This window comes from Rhodamnia argentea, chromosome 1, assembly GCF_020921035.1.
Source record: "Rhodamnia argentea isolate NSW1041297 chromosome 1, ASM2092103v1, whole genome shotgun sequence".
Lineage (NCBI taxonomy): Eukaryota > Viridiplantae > Streptophyta > Magnoliopsida > Myrtales > Myrtaceae > Rhodamnia > Rhodamnia argentea.
In genome coordinates, this window is record NC_063150.1 from 10110400 (window position 1) to 10132274 (window position 21875).

Sequence of the window (21875 nt, forward strand, 5' to 3'; positions counted from 1 at the left end):
GACCATCATCGAGGTGGTCGTGCTCCTAACCATGGTGGCTGTGCTCATCGAAGGACGGGGACACAACAAGGCCGCATAACACCGATCACGCAGGCAACAGTAAAGGTCAAATATCATTCAACCCCTCACACTTATTGTTTTAAGAATAAATTCTGAGAGCAGGATTGCAGTGGGCACTTCCTTTTCCTTTTACCTTCCAAGCGTTCATATGATGAGGACATTCTCTTTTTAGCTTCGATTCTTTTTGCACATTACATGTTTTCTGTGAAACTAAAGATGGGGAGAAAAATAACATTGACAGGTAACATTTTTTCCGCCAAAACCGGAATGGGGAAGCTACTGTTGACTTGGAGGGAAAAATGGAAGGAAAGAAAAGTCTCTTCTTTTGAGAGGCCGGTTAGAATGTGGGAGACACAGGGTTAAGAAAGAAAGAAAGGAAGATGCTCTTTTTCCTAGGAAATCGGGAAAGCATGCGGAGGTTTTTTCCCGAGAAAATCTGACAGAGGAGCTCCGAACTTTGCCCAGGGACAGTACATCGAGGGACGATGTTGCCAGTTGCCACTGTTTGTGGGGACTGAGAAAGAAGACAGGATTTGACCAAAAAGAGAGAGAGAGAGAGAGAGAAAGAAGACAAGAGGGACCCACCCAGGTTGGGTCCGGCGTTTTGCTTTTAAGATCCATTTCTCAATCTTGCAATGACACGTGCTTAAATAAGATGTACAGATTTCAGTTCCGTTTATTGCGCTAAAATGGAATGATTTTTTTTTTAAATAGTCGCTTGTATTACTTAAATAATTAATTAATAAAAAAATTATCAGCCATAACAATTTATATCTAAACATAATGATAAAATGTAAAATTGTTCTTGTTTGTTCATACATATATAACTTCTTGTTTATGCAATTTCCATTTTCCTTATATTCCAATTGCTGATATTCAACCAAAAAAAAAAAAAAAATTGCTGATGAGTTTGTTTCGGGTTCCAAACTGATTATGAGAATTGAATTTGCTGGGATTTGAATTCTTTCGAATGTTGTTATCGATTCTAGTCGATTAGGCATCTCTATTCATTTGTTTGAACAAGATAATAATAATCACTGCAAATTGATTCGAACTTCTAACATTTTGTGGCTCCTCACATTATGGTCTAACCACCTCGGGTGTTTACAATTTGTGAAGTTAAAACGTCAATTAAAAATAGCTTTTACGTTCTTTAATTTCATGCTATTTTTATTTTTGATGGCCTTCGAAATTTAATATCTAACATTTGAAACCTTTGAATTAGTAAATATTCGTTCATAAACGCAAGAAGAAAATAGTTTTTGATTGGAGGCATTTCATTCCAAATATTTTCAGCTGTGACTAGATATGCAAGGTGCTGTTTTAGCAAGAGAGTTCCTAAAATCAGCAAATGTATAGAAGAAAGAAGCAATAACCAATATGCTAATTTGCCTCATTGAAGTCATGCCCATTCACTCCGACCTCTCGAGAATAGCCAACGATCAACTTCACCATGTAGGCATAAGAACAAGAGCTTGTTCAAGCTCATCCTTAATTTCTTAGTTAGTTATCCCTATGTCTCTCCAAATTCGCAATGTCCGATCGGACGTACCAGGACCGGCTAAGCCAGGATTTCTCGAAGCCAAATAAGGAGTTATTGATTACTCTATGCAGTTCGTAGATGACAATGGAGCCATGGGTAAAGTCCCTTTCGGATGACAAACAACACCTAACATCTTGTCTACTCTGTTGAAAACACTAAATTTAGCTAGTCACAAGGTTAGTGGTACTTCGGATCCAAAACATGACACAAGACAACACACCAAATCATCTCATGTATAAGAGAATGCAATGCCTTCCCTATGCACCGCTGAACAACCAAATTCAAACCGAAGAGGCGTTCTAAACTTATTCAATCGTTAGCAATGTACGATGCTTTCCTGTTTCGTTCCGATAGAACTCTCCAAATGTCTACCTCCCAATTGTCAGATTGTAAGGTAAACCATAATATGCACCTTCTACTTTTAGTAATGCCCTCAGGGCGCTTGAGAACAAGATCTTTACCAAATTTCATACCGGCAATAATGCAAACATCCAAACTTAGGGCCATGTCCTTTTTTCACTACTGATTGTGTAGACTGTCAACTAGATCAATCGGGTAATGAACATTGTCATACTTCAAAAACAAGTCACACAAACCGTAGCGGTGCAATAATACCATGATGTTAATTACACACTATTTCTTCCCGATGGCTATCTTATATGTTCAAAAGGTCTCAACAAGTTAACCAAGATATTCCGCACACATGGCATGTCATCCTCATTTGATCCCCAACCACACAATGCCAAAACCCCGTGAAGCCCTAATACGGTTTGTACCTCATATCCGCTCTTGAAGGTCTCCCTCCACCAAGTCCATAGCTGCCCCACTGCATCAAAGACCGCAAAGCGACTTAAATCACACGAATACCTCTCTTCTAAAAAATATTCATCACATGATTAATCGCTTAAAAATAGTCATTTGCAAAAGATAAATAGGAATCAGCGAACATATCAAAATCACTACTTTCTTCCCTTTCGGAAACACGGCAAAAAAAAAATCAAAAAAGAAAAAGAAAAAGCAAAGGTGGCACAATAAACAGCAAAAGCCTCGATTGAGTTACACAACAGAGTTGGTACTTACATCATTGAAATCAAAGCTTCCATACATCCCGCCGTAAGGACGCATGGGACCTCCATAGACCCCAAAGGGCTCTGCACCACCCATCATAAAGGTTCCACTGGAGCCAGCATCATCAAGAGGTGTTGCCGAATCAATTGCAACCTAAACAGCAAGTGTGGGAAAAGACGAACTCCGTTATTAACTTATCAATGAACTATGAAAGAAAAGGGACTAACAAGTAACAGCGGGATTGTAGGCTGGCCTTTGTTTTGCATCTTGTATATCCCTCACTGGTTGTTTTGTATACCTCACAAACTTCCAGGCCTTCTTGTTGTTTGGACATTTCAAGTTGCCCTACCAAAACCGGTGTTGCCTTCTCTCCCCGTGGTACCTGTTGTCTTGGAGTTCATCATCGATTCAGCAACCTCCCGATGTTATGTGGCTCCCCTCAAGCTTGGTTTCGGTCGGCCGATGCGAGCATTGATCTACCGAACCTACCACTGTTTTTTTCTGTTTCTTTGTATATTTCCCTCGAAGCCAGTCCTTTTTTTTGGAAATTGTTGCTGCTCTGTTGCTGGTTTCCCTGTGAGTTCTTCACCATATGCCGACTCCACCGCTGCTTCCCCAACCCTCTACCCGGGTGGATTCTGAAGGTCTACATATTTCCACCTGTACCGCCCATCTACTGCTGCCACTCGGGGAACTTTGCCTCCACGGATGCTGCTGGCGTAATGTTGATCCCTCCGACGGATGCCACCCTCATTGATGCTGCCCCTATCTTGCTGTCTTCTCAACACTTTACCCGCGTGATCTGCTGTTGCGGATGTCTCCACATAGTCTCCTTGGCGACTCTCTGTCTCCCGGTGTTCATCTGTTCTCGCTATTTCTTTCGGAAGCTGCCACTTTCTGCAGTCTCCTTTATCTTTCAGCTTAGTTCCTTTGTTTTGTTGGTTGGTTTTCTTGGTTGGCCACTTGTTTGGCCTTTCTTTTCCGCTGTTAGCTTGTTAGCCTTTTAGCTCTTGCCCGTATTTTGGATGTATTTTGCGACCGGTCACCGTTGAACTCTCCATGACACCCCTCGTGCCATATTGAGTTCATGGTTTTTGTGCCCGGTATCTTTTGTATCTAGCTTTTTGAAAGATCTATACATACTTGTCTTACCAAAAAAAAAAAACAAGTAACAGTAGGATTGGAATTCGAGCATTCTGCAAAAAAAGAGGAATATAGTGTCGCCATAGAAAACTCTTCGAGGCCAATTGATGATTAATGTGTCTCTCCAAAGATTTCACAGCTTTAACAAAAGAATTATTGTTCCTTGACACATTCTTGTCACACAAACATGGATTGCAAAGTTTCACACGTATAAGTTTTTTGCAAGAGACATCCGGAAGCTTGAGGCCAGGGAAAATGTAAGAATCCAAAAGGGCTAATAACGAGTGTCCCTACACCAATAGTCCACACCACTCTTAAAATTTAAATCAGACTTAGGTGAGTTTCTTTTACCATCCAATAATCACCACCTGACCTATGTAGCTGGCAACAGAAATCGGGCATCCCCCTATTCTAGAATTTTAGTATCAAATTATGGAGATCAAGGACAGATGCAATCATGTGCAATCGTAGACAAGAACTGTTCTTTTTGTTAAGTCAATCCGACTAGAACAATTTGTCATGACAGAAAGGCTGATCCATCTCTCAACACAATCTTGATGTTTGTTTGGAAGACGGGAGAAGAAAATCATAGGTGGTTGAAGAAGATTTTGCACTTACCCTCCAATTTACTCTCACAAAATTTTCACAATTTTCGAATCCTCACCACTTATTTTCTCTCCCCTCTCTCCAAGCAAAGCCTAAGAGTAAATCCCATAATTACTAATACAAATTTCATTAGAAGAGATACACGAATGTGTTTATGACACTAATAAATCCATTTGCCGTACTGTTGTCCACGAGATCTCATGAGACCTTCGAGACACGCGCTCGGCTACACCGTCCTCTGCAAACGTTACAAAACCAAAGCCTCTATGGCCAGATCTCTTTGGGTCCCGAATGAAGCACATACCGTTATTGCTAGATGACAATTTGAGTTCACATTTTTTACTGTACTTCTTAATTAGCTGCTCACTTTAGGAACATAAACGTCCAAAATACGGCCAAACCTCCCAAAATGTTGGCGGAGATCATCGGCGGTAGCCTCTTGCGGGAGCCTGCCAACAAAAATCTTTTCGCCCGGACCTCGCACGGGTTCCCCTCCTAATCCGAACACATAACCAAACAGAGTTATGATTGCCCCCATAAGCAAGTAGATACAAGGCAATAATTTAACATAGCTTACTTCCATAAAGTGAGCCCGGATGGTCATACAAGGTAGGAGCACCAACAACTGCATATCTAGTTGCAGCAGAAATGTAAGTATTATATGCACCATATCCACCCCGTGCATTTCTGCCAATTGGTCCGAAATCATCCTCCCGATAGTACATTTAGTAAATGGAGTCAAAAATCTTGTGCACATACATCCGTACCTGATGTGACTCTAGATGACATATTTGGAAGCAATTCTTCAAAATAAAAGAGAAAATTCTTCCGGAAGGAAATGTCAAATGACAAAATCATGACAAGAACTTGCCCTTGGTGTTGCTCGGTCAACAACTACTGCAGAACCTCCAAGCTCATGTGTATCATCCATCAAGTTGTCTATAGAGTCTGTACAATCAAAGGCGGGTCGACTTTTATGACCTCCATATTACCATAATCGGGATGAAAGCACCCAAATACAAAACACCGAAGGTAAACACGATCAATATAAGCAAATGGGTCAGCCGGATGATACACATTGCCCTATCCATCTGGCATCAAAGTAAAAAAGACATCCCCAAGAAGATTCAAGAACATAATTTGCGAAGAGGAGAGATGAAGATAAAGTGGTAGATGGGAAGCAAAATTGAAAAATATAGGCACCATATGAATGCATCAACTTGATTCTTTGCGTCTCAAATGTCAAATATACACAACAAAAGAGGACCAATGTAAGGTAACACTTAACATTGAAGGTAACAACAGAGATTAAGGATGGGTTAGCAAGAGCACTAGCATGGATATCACATGTCTCAAAGGTTAGATTATCTTTTGTATCTCTACATTTGATTGACTGAAATTTGTACTTTCTTTTTGTAAAGTGTTATCATCCCACATCACTTGTTCAAGGGGTTTCTCTTGGCCTCACATGCACTTGATCTTTCCTCCACCTAAGTTTGACTTTCTAACATACTATCAAAAGCAAGTTTCAATCCATCATTCGCCATTTAAGTTTCTTTTCCTTGGGGTTCCACATTCTTTGGCTCCGCAAGTGCTCTTCCCCTGGCTTTACTTCACTTCACAAGTGAGTGAGGATGTTCAAATGTTATACCACATCACTTGTCTCCGGGGTTTATCGTGGCATTATTAGTAAATAGCATCACTTCACCCAACAACTTAAGCTTTCGGATTAGACTTTTTTGCACTTTTTGTTCCTACTTTGGCTGTCAAGCTAGGAACCGGAATGGTTTAAGTATGACAGCCTCAATCCCACATGAAACATAGCGAGAGATTAAAAGTACACAATATTTCTAGACATTCGACATAGGGTACCTATTGCACAAAGCAATAGTTTCTCATTGAAGAGAATCACGTGACAATTTTTCAAGTGATCAATAAATAATTTCAAAAAAGAAGTACCAAGGACATCTAAGTTATGATATAGGTTTGGGGTACTACACAGCCTATTGTTGAAGAATGAGCTATTACTTTTTTCCTGAAAATATTATGAGAAACACAAGAAAAGCCATAGAGAACATTCTGAAAGGTAATATCTACCAGTACAGCTACAACTCCTACCTTAATCAATTCTAAAACTTTCAAAAAATTGGATAGCACCACTAAATCCACATAGTTAGATAATCATTAACATTGATTTGTCTTGTTCTTTTGCAGATTCACGTAGATGACAATGATGATGAAACTTAAACAACTGTGCATGCCCTTGCTTTTTCTCCTAAAATAAATTCACTTTATTACTCTACAGCTAACACAAACGCACATTACTTTATGCAAAATTGATTCATCGAAACCAGTTCAGCAGACAAAATACATACAAACAAGCTTTTTAAAGGCGGAACAAACAAAATCTCATATGAAGTTTCCAAAGAACAGCCTCGGTTTTTCATAATTTTCTCTTCCTTTTTGCTCTCCATTGATGTTCAACATTCTAAATCTTAAAGGAGCTACACTATACCATCCTCAGTCTCTCCCTATACACGTTGTTATCCAAGATGGACAAGATACACACAAGAGAGATTGTTATTTTCCAATTATGGAATTATATGTACTCCAACTTATAGAATGCACACTTCACACAATACATAAACTCTATAGTATAAAGTGCATGAGAAACACATCACCGAAGTGTCAGCCCTTACAATCGTGCTATGCACCAAATGCTCCTTCTAACAATTCAATCTAACGGCACCACATCGAGAAAGCATGATACAAGAAGAACCGCGCGCAAGTAAAAGGCTTATGTAACATGGTCTCACCCTCGCTTGCATAAGTGATAAAGCCAATTCCACGATGTGCTTTTGTGGCATGATCCTGCAGAATATGAATAGAGACCAGTGTTTAGTAACTGTCACTAATAAGCGGTGTCTCCAGAAAAAGCTGAGCTGCATGCTAAGGCAAAGTAACGGATGCGCATGCGCACGGTCATGTCATACACAAGAACATAGGAGTAGATAGCACACTAGCACAAGCACATGTTTTTTTTTTTTGGGGAGGGGGGGAGAGGAGGAAATGAATATTCCAGAGAGAGAGAGAGAGAGCACCTTGGGCATAAATAAATCCGTTATCTCACCATATTTCTCAAAGTGGCTGCACATTCAAAAGAAATAAGTTTTTTCGTTATATCTTAGCTTGTCCATTTTGATCATCAAATTGGGGATAGAAAGAGAAAAGAAATGAATATTCCAGAGAGAGAGAGAGAGAGAGCACCTTGGGCATAAATAAATCCGTTATCTCACCATATTTCTCAAAGTGGCTGCACATTCAAAAGAAATAAGTTTTTTCGTTATATCTTAGCTTGTCCATTTTGATCATCAAATTGGGGATAGAAAGAGAAAAGAAATGAATATTCCGGAAAGGTTAAGTACCCCCTAAAGGTGGCTTCAAGAACTGATGGTGGGATCCTAGCCACAAATATCTGAGTAGTTTTCCTCGGAGGTGCTCTCATCTCCTCCTAGATGAGGAAAAGGAACTTATGATAAGATGGTAAACTTTAAAGGTAAATCTTACAGAATAAGAGACATTCTATGGAGACAAAAGACTATTAAATGTAACAAAGAGTAACAGAGAGTAAAAGACAACCTTTGGTGTAGCTACTTTCACTTCTAGCATTCCGTTTCCTAGAAAGTGCTCGCCTAACAGTGCATTCTACAGACAATTGACAACACGACCAGAGCTCATCAAATGTATGTCGTTGCTTTCAGAAACATATGCTTATTCGGAAAACACTTACTTGAGCATCTTCCTCTGTTGCAAATGTTATGTACCCAAAACCACGAGATCTGCCTATTGACCTCTCTTGGAGAATCATGGAAACAAAGATTCTTTAAACTAGTGTTTCCACAAGAAGAGAAAGAGTGAAAAATATCCTGTGATAAGTGCAAAACCCGAGGGCACCGCCGGTGGAACGCTCACCAAATTTTGCATTATGCTATAGAAACGGACAATGAAAAAAACAAAGAAAGAGATAGCTTCGAGTCCAATCAACTTGGACTGAAATCCTACAAAGTTTGAGCTACCATCAATCTACTCTTGACCCCTCAAAGGCCATGCTCAGCCACACTGTCACCAACAGTAAAAAAAGAGATAAATTGTAGTGGTAACTTAAACAAGATAACAAAGGTAGGAGTTTCATCAGAAAAAAGAACCCAAGCACAAAACCCCGTAAGATAAAAAGATGGAAGTGCAATTCATACTAGATTCCACATAATATGACATCCAAATTTCCATCACAAAAGGGAAGCAAGGACAGACCTTCATCACAACACAATCCTCCACTTCCACAAATTTGCTCATATATTCTCTCAATCCGTCCGTGTCAACCTCCTACGGGATACCCAAAACCTAAGATTGCAATTCCATTGAGATTAAATACCATCAAAAGAAACTTGGAGCGATAAAAATAAAACTGAAATGTAACATTTGCAATGACATAAGAACAATCGATAAAAACAAAAGCGGGAAGTGCTTACCACAAGTTTTCGCTTCATGAGGGGTATCGAAGAAGAAACAGAGCAGCAGCAGCAGCAGGATATACAAACCCTAAAACTAACCTCACTCTCGTCTCGGCCTCACAAGACACACTCTTCTATACCTCTCCTCCTCACACTCGACATAAAAATCTCCCGCACGTAAAGAGCACAGCACCTCCTTCTCACACACAAACATCATCATCATCATCATCATCATCATCATCATCATCATCATCGAATACCAAAACAAGCCCATGGATTTCTCCATTTCCTTTCCATCTAGAGAAATTAACAACTCAAACCAACGTTTAACAACAAGGTACCAAAATCAACGAGAACGAGAAAAAGACGCTCACCGACCTCGGATTTGATACAAATTCTCAAGAACCTAAAAAACCTAGATAGCTCTCTCGGATTCTCTCCTCTTCTCTCCCTCCCTCGCTCGCTCGCTCGCCCGGAACAGCCGTCCCACGTGATCACACCCCCCAGCTCTAATGGAGCTCCCGATCAAATGAGGGCCACTCGCTGCCCGTTGGGCTCTAAAGCCGAATCTGGTCTTGGGATTGGGCTTGGAAATGATGGTTGCCCATTGAAGCCATTGTTCTGATGGAGGAGATGAAGGGATGAGTAGAGAGATTCTTAACCCGTGACGCTGTCCTAGGCACGGCTGATCATGTCCCCAACCCGAAAGAAGACTACGTATACATTTCGCGAGCAATTTTTCCCCGATGGTGTCTGCGCGTCTTCCATGTTCGTGCAAACCATTTTCTCACTTATCCTTAAAAGTTGGCTAGATATGACTCCCTTTGTCTCTTCAAGCTATATAAAGCCATCTTCGTGTACATCAAAGGTCGCTTTTTTAACTTTCTTAATTTGTTTGTAGACAAGAATGACATTCGAATTTTCCGATCCAACTTCAAACAATATAAGAAAACAATCATGGGAATCTATCGCGATGACAAAATTTAACGAGAATGATCTAAAAATTCGAACTTTGAACCATGAAAAGTTCAACAATTGAAAATGTATGAAGGTCTGTCACCAACAAAGGTAAGTATATGGCTAATAAGGAAAAGAAAATCTCATTCTATCTATCTATACTACAACACAAGTCAACTTTTGAAGTTGGTGTCCACCTAAATATTTACAAAATATTATTTAAGTGAAATCTATTAAGTAACTCGAGGAAAGGAAGAGCTTTTAAATAAAATTGACAAGTTTGGTTACTCTCACCTCACCATTAGTGTCATGTCCAAATGTAACTTCCTCGTAAGTCTGTCGAGAGAACTTCTTATGCATTTCGAGTATGACAAAACGTCTTGTGTGAACAAAAGTGGTGTATTTGAGGGCAAAGATGAAATATCCTCTACATACACAAGTTCATTTGTGTTATTGGAGATCTTCATTTGTCCGCAAATGGAGAACAAAATAACTAGTGCAAAGTACTAGAGTTTGAAGGCCCTTCGGATTTTGATGATGAACCAAGGGATGTGAGATCGTCAAGGTGTTGGGACAACCCAATAGAAGGAGAACAACTTGAATAACACGAGTGCAGTGACATGCTTGGAAGGATCTAAGTGCAACGGGTGAACAAATTGGGAATTGGTAAAATCATCAAGTGGGGATAAGCCACATCATAAAATTAGTTCACGCTACGGACAAGGTGGACAATACTCCATGCTTGAAAACGAAAATCCGGCAATATATCAATTTTATTCCAAATTCAAATTGCTACTTTGGAGCCATTTTTCTGGCCTTGGAATTCATGGTGAAGGGTTCTACACTTAGAGGAAAAGTTCGATGAAACGGCTCAGCAATTGCGGGTTCCAAAGGCAAAAATAAAAGCTTCGATCGGACTGTTTTATGATCTATATAGCCTAGGTCTCAGTATAAATGCTCATCAAGTGATGAAGATTGGAAGGCGGCACGAGTAATTTGTGGGCGCGGTCAAAATTGTTTTACGTGTCACCAAGTTGTTTTCCGAGACTGTTTTTTGTCTACGGATTTGGGAGTTAACCAATGATAAAAATGGTACTTTTTCATGGGAAGTACATTAGGGCATATCTATATGATTTACATTGATGCGCAAGTTTCACCGGATAATAGGCAGAATATGATAGGAAAAAATTTGGTCAAATTATAGAGATTCATGAAATAGTGGATATAATATAGCAAAGTAGTGAATTCTAGATTCTATTATATCTAATATTGTACAAAAATCCAGACGACCAAACATAGCCTTTAGGATTCTGCTATTGTACAAACCGATTTGCTCGCAAGTGAGTTACCATTACCAATTCCACCTCTTGATCAAAGCGATATTGAACCACCAAATGCTAGAAAAGGTAGAAGGACTACTCACTCCTATTTGGGAGCATTTTCACAAGATTAAAGTAGATGCAAAGATCAACCGGCGTGTAACTATGGTGGAAGGAAACTCTTGGAAGACAGTAGGCAAGAGACAAAGCACTCGCATGATCATCCGGTTAAATGTTCTAAAAGGGAAAATGGGGGCATAAGGATGCGGGTTCTCAAGGCCAGTATGAACATAGGCAAATTCAATCTCATTCCCAATCCCTTCGCTCAAGAGACATCACAAAAGAAGATTGCGAGAATGATAATCATGCATGAATATCTTCCGTTGTTGATCACACTGGATTTATAAGATTTGTCAATAGGTGCAATCCGCGTTTCAAAATGGTCACTAGGAAGACTATCGGAGAGCAATTTCTCGAAAGTTTTCGAATGTGCAAAAGAGATTGCAACGACAATGGTGGGTCGGAATGAAGGAAGAGTCGTGGTAACAACCGACATGTGTGGTACTTAACAGTTGGGAGTCATAAAACCACCTCATAAGGTACTTAATTTGATTGTTAAGGAAAGGGTTAGGAATTCTTGGTGATGGAATAGATGAGATTAGAGAAAGTGCGGGACAGCCACACTTAAAGAGAGAGGAAAAGTTTGATCAAACGGCTCAGCAATTGCAGGTTCCAAAGGCAAAAATAAAAGCTTCGACTAGACTATTTAATGATCAAAATAGCCTAAGTCTCAGTATGAATGCTCATCAAGTGATGAGGATTGGAAGGCAGCACAAGTAATCTGTGGGCGGTCAAAATTGTTTTATGTGCCACCAAGTTGTTTTCTCGAGGCAAATTATGCCGCAGCAGACTTGTGTTTCCCTCAAATTTGTGAGATTAAAATTGCATCGTCCTATAGGCAAACGTGTGGGATTGAGACAATTAGTAAGACGGTATTAACACCTAAATTTTAGCTACAAGTACATAAGAAAATTAGGGAATCGATCCGACCCTTAAACAAAAATATCATTAGCATATTTTCAAACTCTCCTTATCTACAATCTCTCTCTTTGCAGTTGGTTTCTTTTATCTCCCATTAGCTCCTAAAAATCCTCTCCAGAATTCTCTCGTCCTTATCGCTCCAAATAAGTTAATAATGCCAAGATGTAACTTTAGATTTTTTATATCGGAACTGGGGCCGTTTCCTAATTTTTATGTAGTGAAGACTAACATATATCGCCAAAATTTAGATGTCAACACTCGTATTTACATTTTTATTTAGATGAAATTTAGGCTCGGAAAACACTCGAGTGCGTATGCAATTATTATTCTGTAATTCTCCTATCAATTAGCGGATTATCTATCGCCGACTCTCCCCATGAAGTAGGTGCCGACAATCGAATCGAACCATGTAAATCTTCAGTGTTCTTTAATGCCCCTGGTTTATTTCTCCGGCGATCCGCATTGATTAATCCGTAAGATCCAATATTTTTCCGCATTAATTTGCTAACAATTAGGGAATGCGCAAACAATACCGGCTCAGCAATAGTAGGTTCCAAAAGCAAAACTAAAAGCTTTGACTGGACTGTTTTATGATCAAAATAGCCTAAGTCTCAGTATAAATGCTCGTCAAGTGATGAGGATTGGAAGGCAGCACAAGTAATTTGTGGGCGGTCGAAATTATTTTATGTGTCACCAAGTTGTTTTCTCGAGGTTAATTCTTCCTCGGCGGACTAGTGTTTCCCTCAAATTTGTGAGATTAAAATTGCATCGTCCTATAGGCAAACGTGTGGGATTGAGACAGTTAGTAAGATGGTCTTGACACCTAAATTTCGGCTACAAGTACATAAAATTTGACGAAATACTTAGTCTTTTATTGCATAAAAATTAGAAAACAACCCAGTTCCTTAAAAAAAAATGTTAAAAGTTTCATATGATAAGGAAGCTTTGGATGACAAGTGCCACTTGTCGCTCTTCTCCATACATGGTAGGCCTAGATATGATAATTGTGGTTCACGCAAACAAACATTGCGGAGCGAAATGTGCTCTGACTATAAAAAAAAAAATACAATTTTTGGATTTTGATGAGCCGCGATTATCATATTTAGGCGTACAAACTTAACGTTATTCCTCAGTACGTGAGGGTCAATCTAGTGCGACACAATTAGGAGAGATGACGATTTAGCTTAAGGTGATAACATAGATGCATCAGAAGTAAATGATCTTCTAAATTTGAAAAAAAAAATTACCCTTTCAAATGCTTGGAAATCTGGAGTATCAAGAGGCATTGTCCTAGAACAAGATAGCAGCTTTGGCTAAAATGTGAGCGGTTTCTTGCTTTGCCCATAAAAAATCAAAAGGATTATTTTTTAGTGAATGTGTCACGATTAATTACTCTTATTTTTTTTTTCTGTAAATTAAGATGAAGAACAGCCATCTTACTTGAATGAAGAAAGATAGCAGGAATGCAAGTGAATGAATCCCATCCCCTAGCTAGTGAAGTGCTCCTGGATACTCCAAATGGCCTTTATACACTCCTCAATGGTCGGGTATAAACACAGATAAAGTAGAGAGATAGGAGCATACTCTAAATCGGAATCCAGTGAGCAGGGTCACTTAACCATGTTTCATAATTGGAAATGATAAATGAATAAAAAGAAAAAGCAAAGGTTTCCTCGGCCGGAGGGAGATTGGCGCTCAAAGTTTACTTCGTAATTGCAGAAACTTCGTCATGGCCTACCATGCGATCTGATAGGCTAATGAGAAACAAAGTATCTATTTCGACATGCTCACGATCTTTTCGACCATAATTCCATTGGAGCAAGTAAGAAAGAATACGTTATCACATGATTGTGCAAGAAAGGAGCCCGCTATGTGAAAAGGCAAGAGAAACCAAGGGCCTAGTAAGCGACCAAATGCACCGGAAGTTGTGTCGGGGTGGGGGGGGAATGCAGAAGAGCATGGCTCAGGGGAGGGAGGGGAGACAATTCCAGTAGATGGAGCAAACGAAAGGGATGGTGTGGAACGGAGCAAGCCACAGAGAGTTTTTGCTTTCCCTCGCGGGCGATTGATGGTGATGGTACGTGTGTTTCTTTCTCAGTTTACGTTGAGAACTCCTCAATATTTATAGGCACAGACACTTAGAATTCGAATAACAAAGATGTGGCCACGAAGTTGTTCAAAAAGATCTGATTTCTTTACTCGACTAAACAACCATTTTTAATTTTCAAACTCTCCTTATCTACAATCTCTCTCATCTTTGCAGTTGGTTTCTTTTATCTCCCATTAGCTCCTAACAATCCTCTCCAGAATTCTCTCGCCCTTATCGCTCCACACTTCCTATCAAACGTTACGTTACTTGGTTTAGATTTTGAAAATAGTCCGGAGGAGAATGAGCAGGTAAGCCTGGAATTAGCAGGCCAATCACTCTAAAAATCCTCAACAAACATCCTTCTCAATAGCTTGGTCCCTTCTCGCGAGCAAATCACGAAGCTTCTCATGAGCTCATACCACAGCTTTCATCATCATCGGCCTCGCCTTGCCCGTAAAGGCGAGAAGTAGTTCTTGTTTGGTTCTTTCTAGACAATCTGCATATGAAAAATCTGGGAAAACTAATTAAAAAAAGGTCATAAATCATTGTGTGGTAGTCAATTTAGTCTTAAACCTTTCAATTTGCAATTTTAGTCATTCTGACTAATTTTGGCTAGAAATAGCTGACATGGACATTGCCCATGCTACATGGCACGGCGACGGCGAAGTCATATAGATAATTTTTGCATTTTTCAAAATTTCTAAATTTTAAGGATTAATTTTTTTTGTTTTTTCTTTTCTTTTCTATTTCTTCTTTCTTTTTCGGCCCAGAGCTAAAAAGAACAAAAAGAAAAGAAAAGGAAAAAACACAAAAAATAATACAAAAATGCAAAATTATTCAAGGTAGCATCGATCGCCACGTAGGATGACTAGCAATGAAGTCAGTCATTTTCGATTAGAAGGATGATATTGGCAAATCGTCAAAATAGGATTTAATTGACAAAATTAAAAAATTTATTATGACTGAATTGGCCGCCATATAATAGATTCACAACTTTTCGGACATTTTTTTCCAAAAAAATTTAGGAAACAAGAGAATTGAATGAGTAGACTAATCCAAATTAGCAAACAGCACCGCAAACTGGTTCGACCCAAAAAAAAAAAAAAACAACACCGCAAAATGTTTCTTGATGCTCCAATTGATGAAGTTCATGGACGTGGCCATGTTTCTTGCTTTGGAGGAATTTTATTGCATAGACACTGCGCATGGAAAATTCCTTTTCTTAAGCGATGCTAATACAATGATGTATGATTGATCCACGTCTCAATTCAGTAAATCATGCAATGCATCCATTTATCGACTACAGGAAATATTTTGTGCACCAACTAATATAATTAACCTCGCTAAAAATAATTTAAGCTTGAATATATATACATAGTAGAGAGAGATCTTTACCTTCCCTTGGTATTTGCTATTGAAGTAGCAACAACTCCCAAAATGCTTGAACATAAAAGCTGAATCATCGTGAGGAAACCTAGGCACGATGTCGCTCCCTTAAACGTAACTAAAGTACTCCATCCGATGTTCCTTCAAGGCCCTCTCCATGAACTCCCCCAACTTCTCATCTCCAACCCTAGGTTTGACCAAATGTGTAGATCCCCTCCAATCTCTCCATCGGCCACGTCCTGGCCAAGATCACCGGGAAGAGGATTGCCAACGTGCCTCCCAAGCTGTGGCCCGTCACCACATACTTCGCTTTGTCGTTCTCGCAGAGCAGCGACCTGAGCTTCTCCCTCAGGGCATGGTAAGCCAACGGCAAGGGCATCTTTAGATCCAGGTCGAGCTCTTTCGGCCAACGAATGTCCTTTTGGAGCCCTAGGGCTTTCGTGAACCCACCATGGATTTTCCCAATGCCTGGTAACTCGTACCACGAGAGGCCGAAGTCCGAGCACCATGCATCCGCATCGAAAGGCTCCGTGCCTCAACCATGTTGCCATCACGTAGCATGAAGGCTTGTGTGGTTGCTCTCCCTTGATAATCTGCAAACGAAGAACGAGCAAGACATAATGGCAACTAATATCTTGGTATTTTGTTTAGGGCTACATAGATGTCGTCACCATTCCAAAAGTTGTAGAACCCCAAGAATTCCATCTATACAAAAGAAGGGACATAATTATTAATAAGTGAGTAATTCGACTGCTAATTGATCTAGTGTTAGGAACTTAGTTAATTGAATTCTTTAGTATCAAGTATTGATAAATTGTTCGACACCTTTTGAACTTAATTCTAGCTAACTGTTAAGCTGCACAAAGCCGACATCGAATTGATTGGCTTGTGATTTCTTGTTTCTGGTCATCGGTTTGCATGTGTTGACGCTCTCATTTATAGATTAACCTCAACCTAAATAAGTGTTTATTTTTTGCTTTAGACTCTCTCTCTCTCTCTCTCTCTCTCTCTCTCTCTCTCTCTCTCTCTCTCTCTCTCTCTCTCTCTCTCTCTCTCTCTCTCTCTCTCTCTCTCTCTCTCTCTCTCTCTCTCTCTCTCTCTCTCTCTCAATTATAGATTAACCTCAACCATGCTCTCATTCATAGATTAATCTTACTTTTTGAGCAGAGGAAAACTGCTTTATCAATATCTTCACCCGCATATGTTTTCCAAAAGATACAGCAACTTATCGGTCTTTTACAACTTCCTATGGTTGACAAACTAACTCATAAAAAGCTGTTCTCGCATAGACATGGTCAATATCCACCTTCGCTCAAACCTCTCTTCTCTCCTCCTTCCTCGGAGGTCTCCATGAATTCTCTATCATGCACATCACTATGGATCAAAAATGCGAAAGAGATCAACGACACCTGACTTTCTCCGAGCTCAACGGCAGGTAACCGCTGGTGAAACTCTTGTCATAAGCCATGGCTTGGAGGCAAAGAAGAGAGAGACGATGGCTAGGTTTCTTTTTTCGATTTGAGGGGGTCCGTGTAGTTACTGTTTTGGATAAGACTTGTGTAGCTTCTTGAACTTGGCTTCAAAGGCTTATTTACAAGGTGCGTTTGATTCAGCATTTTGAAAACTCTTTGGTCCCCTAAAGCCTCCTTAGAGAAAATTTGGGGTTGTTTGGCAACCATTCTCCAGGACTTTGGGGTGAAAGCTCAATACCGGTACGGACAAGTATTGAGCTTTCAACATTTTTGAAAGAAAGTCGCTAGCCTAACAATCTTGTCTGTTATTTATGACTACACGATCTCCGAATCAATTAGTGCTGTATGTAAAGCACGAGGTGATGGTGTGTCAATCTATAATCGAGATTGTGTCATCTCTGACAATACTCTCGGGGAAACATTTCGCTATTTATAATGTTGAAATCAGGAATTAATGAAATTTGGCCACTTTTCTTTTTTGCCCTAAAAAACTTAGAAGTCCAAGTTTACCCCTTTTCAATAAACAAACCCTCTTCGACCAAAAAAACAAACAAACAAACAAACCCTATATTGACCAAAAAAAAAAAAAAAAACAAACAAACCCTATCGTCACTCGCTTCGCTTACCGTTTCTCTACTGCTCTTGCTCGCTCGCTCTCTCCATCGCGACTGCTCCTCTGCAGGTTCTTCTTCCCCTCGCTATTTCCTCTCTCTGCGTGCTCTTTTCTCTTTGGGTGCTCTTTTCTCCCATTTGCGTTTTGTCTGAGACCAATAGGGCTGTCGGATTTTGAGTTATGCGCTGGTCTAGCGCAAGTAAGGGTCGTCTGAGACCAAAAGGGTCTTGTCTGAGGCGGACGAAACCTTTAAAGAAAATGCCCTGATCTAGCATCCCCTTTTGTTTCTTGCTGATTGGAAGGAAAGGGTGTCTGAAGATGCTCATACATTGGTTTGATGTGGCGAGGGTATTCGGTTTCTGTGGGTTTCTTGGGGCGATGACTTAATTTATTCATCCTCCTTCGATTAGAATGGGCGGACGACGAATGGGCAAATTCCTTTTTCTCTTTCTATTTTTGTTTTGATTGTGCGCTTCTTCACTCGAACTAAAATTGCTCGATTCAGTTGTGCTGCGTAATCAAGCCGGTTGCGCAGATTGATGAAGTTTAGCGAATTTCTGGAAATTATGAGTCAGTTGTGGTGCAGCGAGCAGTGCGGGTTATTGGAATAGAACATTGGCATTTTGATGAATATGTTCTTTCTGGGATTTGATTCATGTACGTGCTTAGAAGATGGCATTTTCTATCTCAAAGTCTAAGTTCGCTGTCTTGCTTTTCTTTGTATCAGACTTTTGTCTCTTTCCTACTGGTAAGGATTGCTTAGTGAAAAAAGAAATGCTAAAACTATCTTGGTCATCTACATATGAATCTAAAAGATATACAAATGATCATTCTCTCTCTCAAGGCATCAATTTCTTCCACTTTTGCACCATCAGCCATGAGGATTGTTCTTCCTCTCTTGCTGAACTTTTTCTCTGCACCGACCAAATTAAGTAAAACAACACTTCGTCAAACTTGTCGTGAATGGAGGCATTTAGAACTCAAAGGATGTAGAGAGAAAAGTTGATCTTATTAAACAATGAGTAAGAACACATGAAGTTACCCTTACAACAGCTAGTATTACATTTCCAGTGATCATCCTTTTTGCAAGCACATGCGCGTGGATGTGTACCTGTGCTTTCATGAATTTATATGGGCATATGTGCGCATTTGAAGCCTGAAATATACGCTTGTGATTATGATTTGAGAGACTGATTCATTGTACTACATTGATGGCTCTGCTGTTGAAAGCATTATGTTGCATATTTACGTCTTCCATTGATGTTGCTTAATTATCTGAGGAAATCATTTGTTTTTTTTTACACAGCAGAATTGAAAGGTTAGTAATTATGAGTGTTTTATGTTCTAACATTGAAACAAGAGCTTCTTGAAGTGAATAATGTGAATGAGTCGGTTGTTTGAATGCTATGATTTGATTGTGATCAGTCGTTGGGTCTGCATTCCCTTGATGTGGCTTAGTACAATCTTTCCGTGCCCTTTGTTTCTTAACAAAGTAACTAGTGGCAGCACAAACTTAGCATGCGATGTTTCGTCCAGTCTTCAATTTTGTGTGTGTTCTGTAGCAATCGAAGACCAAGGAAGTAGTTGGTGTACCGAGGCCTCACTTTACTAGTTGCCCAATTTTGCTTTCCACATTATGGAGAAGGTGAAGTATCCTAACAAGCCAAAAAGGCCTAGCAGTGCCTTCTTCATCTTCATGGAAGAGTTCAGGAAGCAGTATAAGCAGAAACACCCGCATATCAAATCCGTTGCTGCTGTTGGTAAAGCTGGGGGAGACAAGTGGAAGTCATTGTCCGATGCTGAGAAAGCTCCTTATGTAGCCAAGGCTGATGAAAGGAAGGCTGAGTACGAGAAGGACATGAAAGCTTACCACAAAAGAAGGGCTGAAGGTACCAAAGAAGGTGCAGAGGAGTCTAAGAAGTCTAGGTCTGAGTTGATCATTAAAGAGGAAGACCATGAAGGCAGTGATGAGGAGGAGGATGACAATTTTGCTTTCCGCATTATGGAGAAGGTGAAGTATCCTAACAAGCCAAAAAGGCCTAGCAGTGCCTTCTTCATCTTCATGGAAGAGTTCAGGAAGCAGTATAAGCAGAAACACCCGCAAATCAAATCCGTTGCTGCTGTTGGCAAAGCTGGGGGAGACAAGTGGAAGTCATTGTCCGATGCTGAGAAAGCTCCTTACGTAGCCAAGGCTGATGAAAGGAAGGCCAAGTACGAGAAGGACATGAAAGCATACCACAAAAGAAGGGCTGAAGGTACCAAAGAAGGTGCAGAGGAGTCTAAGAAGTCTAGGTCTGAGTTGATCATTAAAGAGGAAGACCATGAAGGCAGTGATGGGGAGGAGGATGACAATTTGGTTTTCCGCATTATGGAGGAAGTGGAGCATCCTAGCAAGCCTCAAAGGCCTAGCAATGCCTTCTTCGTCTTCATGGAAGAGTTCGGGAAGCAGTATAAGCTGAAACACCCTCATATCAAATCCATTGTTGCTGTTTTCAAAGCTGGGGTAGACAAGTGGAGGTCATTGTCCGATGCTGAGAAAGCTCCTTATGTAGCCGAGGCCGACGAAAGGAAGGCCAAGTACGAGAAGGATATGAAAGCTTACAACAAAAGATGGGCTGAAGGTACCAAAGAAGGTGCAGAGAAGTCTAAGAAGTCTAGGTCTGAGTTGATCATTAAAGAGGAAGGCCATGAAGGCAGTGATGAGGAGGAGGATTACAATTTTGTCTTCTGCATTATGGAGAAAGTGGAGGATCCTAACGAGCCTAAAAGGCCTAGCAGTGCCTTCTTCGTCTTCAGGGAAGAGTTCGGGAAGCAGTATAAGCAGAAACGCCCTCATATCAAATCCGTTGCTGCTGTTTGCAAAGCTGGGATAGACAAGTGGTGGTCATTGTCCGATGCTGAGAAAGGTCCTTGTGTAGCCGAGGCTGATGAAAGGAAGGCTGAGTACGAGAAGAACATGAAAGCTTACAACGAAAGATTACAAACAAAAATGGGCTGAAGGTACCAAAGAAGATGGATAGGAGTCTGAGAAGTCTAGGTCTGAGGTGATCGATGAATGAGGAAGATGAGGAAGGCAATGAGGAGAAGGAGGATAAGGATGATTAGTAGATGTTTGGGAAGGGAAGATTGCTTTTTATCTTAGGTCATCAAAGCGGTTTAGTTAGCTTTTGTCAAGGCATCTGTAGTTTGATGCTCGTTTATTTTTCTGTGGCCCTCTGATTTTGTTCTCTTTGAAGAATAAAAATCAGTATGTCCATATGTCTTCTTTGGAACAGCATATCTTGATTGATTATATTTAGTATTATGTTTATATAGATAAAGGCTCATGTACTATTTATGAAAATGCATTCCATATTCCTCTCTTCCGCAGCGAAATAAATCTACCCGTAGCAAATTAAATCCATCCACCTAGGCCAAGTGCCTCATTCGTGTCTGACCAAGTGCCACGGTGGTCGTGTTACGTCGCCTAGTCTAGCTACTTTTCTTTTTCACGGAGGTACAGCCTGAGTTCGCTCAGTTACTTTCTAGCAACTTTTCTTTTTCACGGAGGTATAGCCTGCATTTGTTCAGTTGCTCTTCCAACAACAAAGTCAACCGCAAAGGACATATGTTGTTGGCCTCCAATCCTCAATTTTTCACTTTACATTTCGAGGAGCTGACACCACCATCAGATGATCAACGTATTGAAATCCCATGCTCGACGTGGTGCGGTGCTAGTTTCGATGTCCATGCAGCGCAGTACCATTTTCATTGACTGATTTCATGGCAATCATTTCAATTCTTAGAGATATCTAAATATCTTCTTTAGGATATTTCTTCCCATATTTGATATCTATTTCGATTATGCACACTTGATCTTAATTTATTTAGATAGTATTCTAATAAAGCCTATAAATAAGCTCCATATACTCTTTTCAGTATTCTTATCTTACTTTTTGGCATGAAAGTTAAGCCATTGTCCGGCGTCACAATCGACTTCAACTCCAATAAGGATCAGAAGTCTTGTGTTGAAATTAATTTTCACTCGTGCATCACCAGCGATTCTGTTGGCAAGAGTCAACTTCGGG

The 21875-nt window shown here is 40.1% G+C and overlaps 1 protein-coding gene and 2 pseudogenes across 2 annotated transcripts; 1 reads left to right on the forward strand and 2 right to left on the reverse strand.

The window, feature by feature from the left end:
- Positions 1–2082: 2082 nt before the first annotated feature.
- Positions 2083–9549, reverse strand: LOC115740227 (annotated as a pseudogene).
- A 5046-nt stretch (positions 9550–14595) lies between these two features.
- LOC115740322 lies at positions 14596–17191 on the reverse strand (annotated as a pseudogene).
- Positions 17192–19202: 2011 nt separating this feature from the next.
- On the forward strand, positions 19203–21024 carry LOC115740323 (high mobility group B protein 3-like). Of its 2 annotated transcripts, none has more exons than XM_048272287.1 (2): positions 19203–20429; positions 20513–20693. In XM_048272287.1, exons 1-2 carry the CDS (start codon positions 19445–19447, stop codon positions 20563–20565), a joined length of 1038 nt encoding a protein of 345 aa, XP_048128244.1. In that variant the 5' UTR covers positions 19203–19444; the 3' UTR covers positions 20566–20693. The 2 variants fall into 2 exon arrangements, with proteins under 2 accessions (XP_048128244.1, XP_048128248.1); XM_048272291.1 differs by lacking the exon at positions 20513–20693 and adding an exon at positions 20732–21024 and having other exon boundaries at positions 19216–19999.
- Positions 21025–21875: the final 851 nt, after the last annotated feature.

Excerpts from the sequence above, each read along its gene's own strand:
- LOC115740323 (XM_048272287.1), top strand. The coding sequence starts at position 19,445 with ATGGAGAAGGTGAAGTATCCTAACAAGCCAAAAAGGCCTAGCAGTGCC. Across the intron at positions 20,430-20,512 it reads CAACAAAAGATGGGCTGAAG|GAGGAGGATTACAATTTTGT; the intron begins GTACCAAAGAAG and ends GGCAGTGATGAG.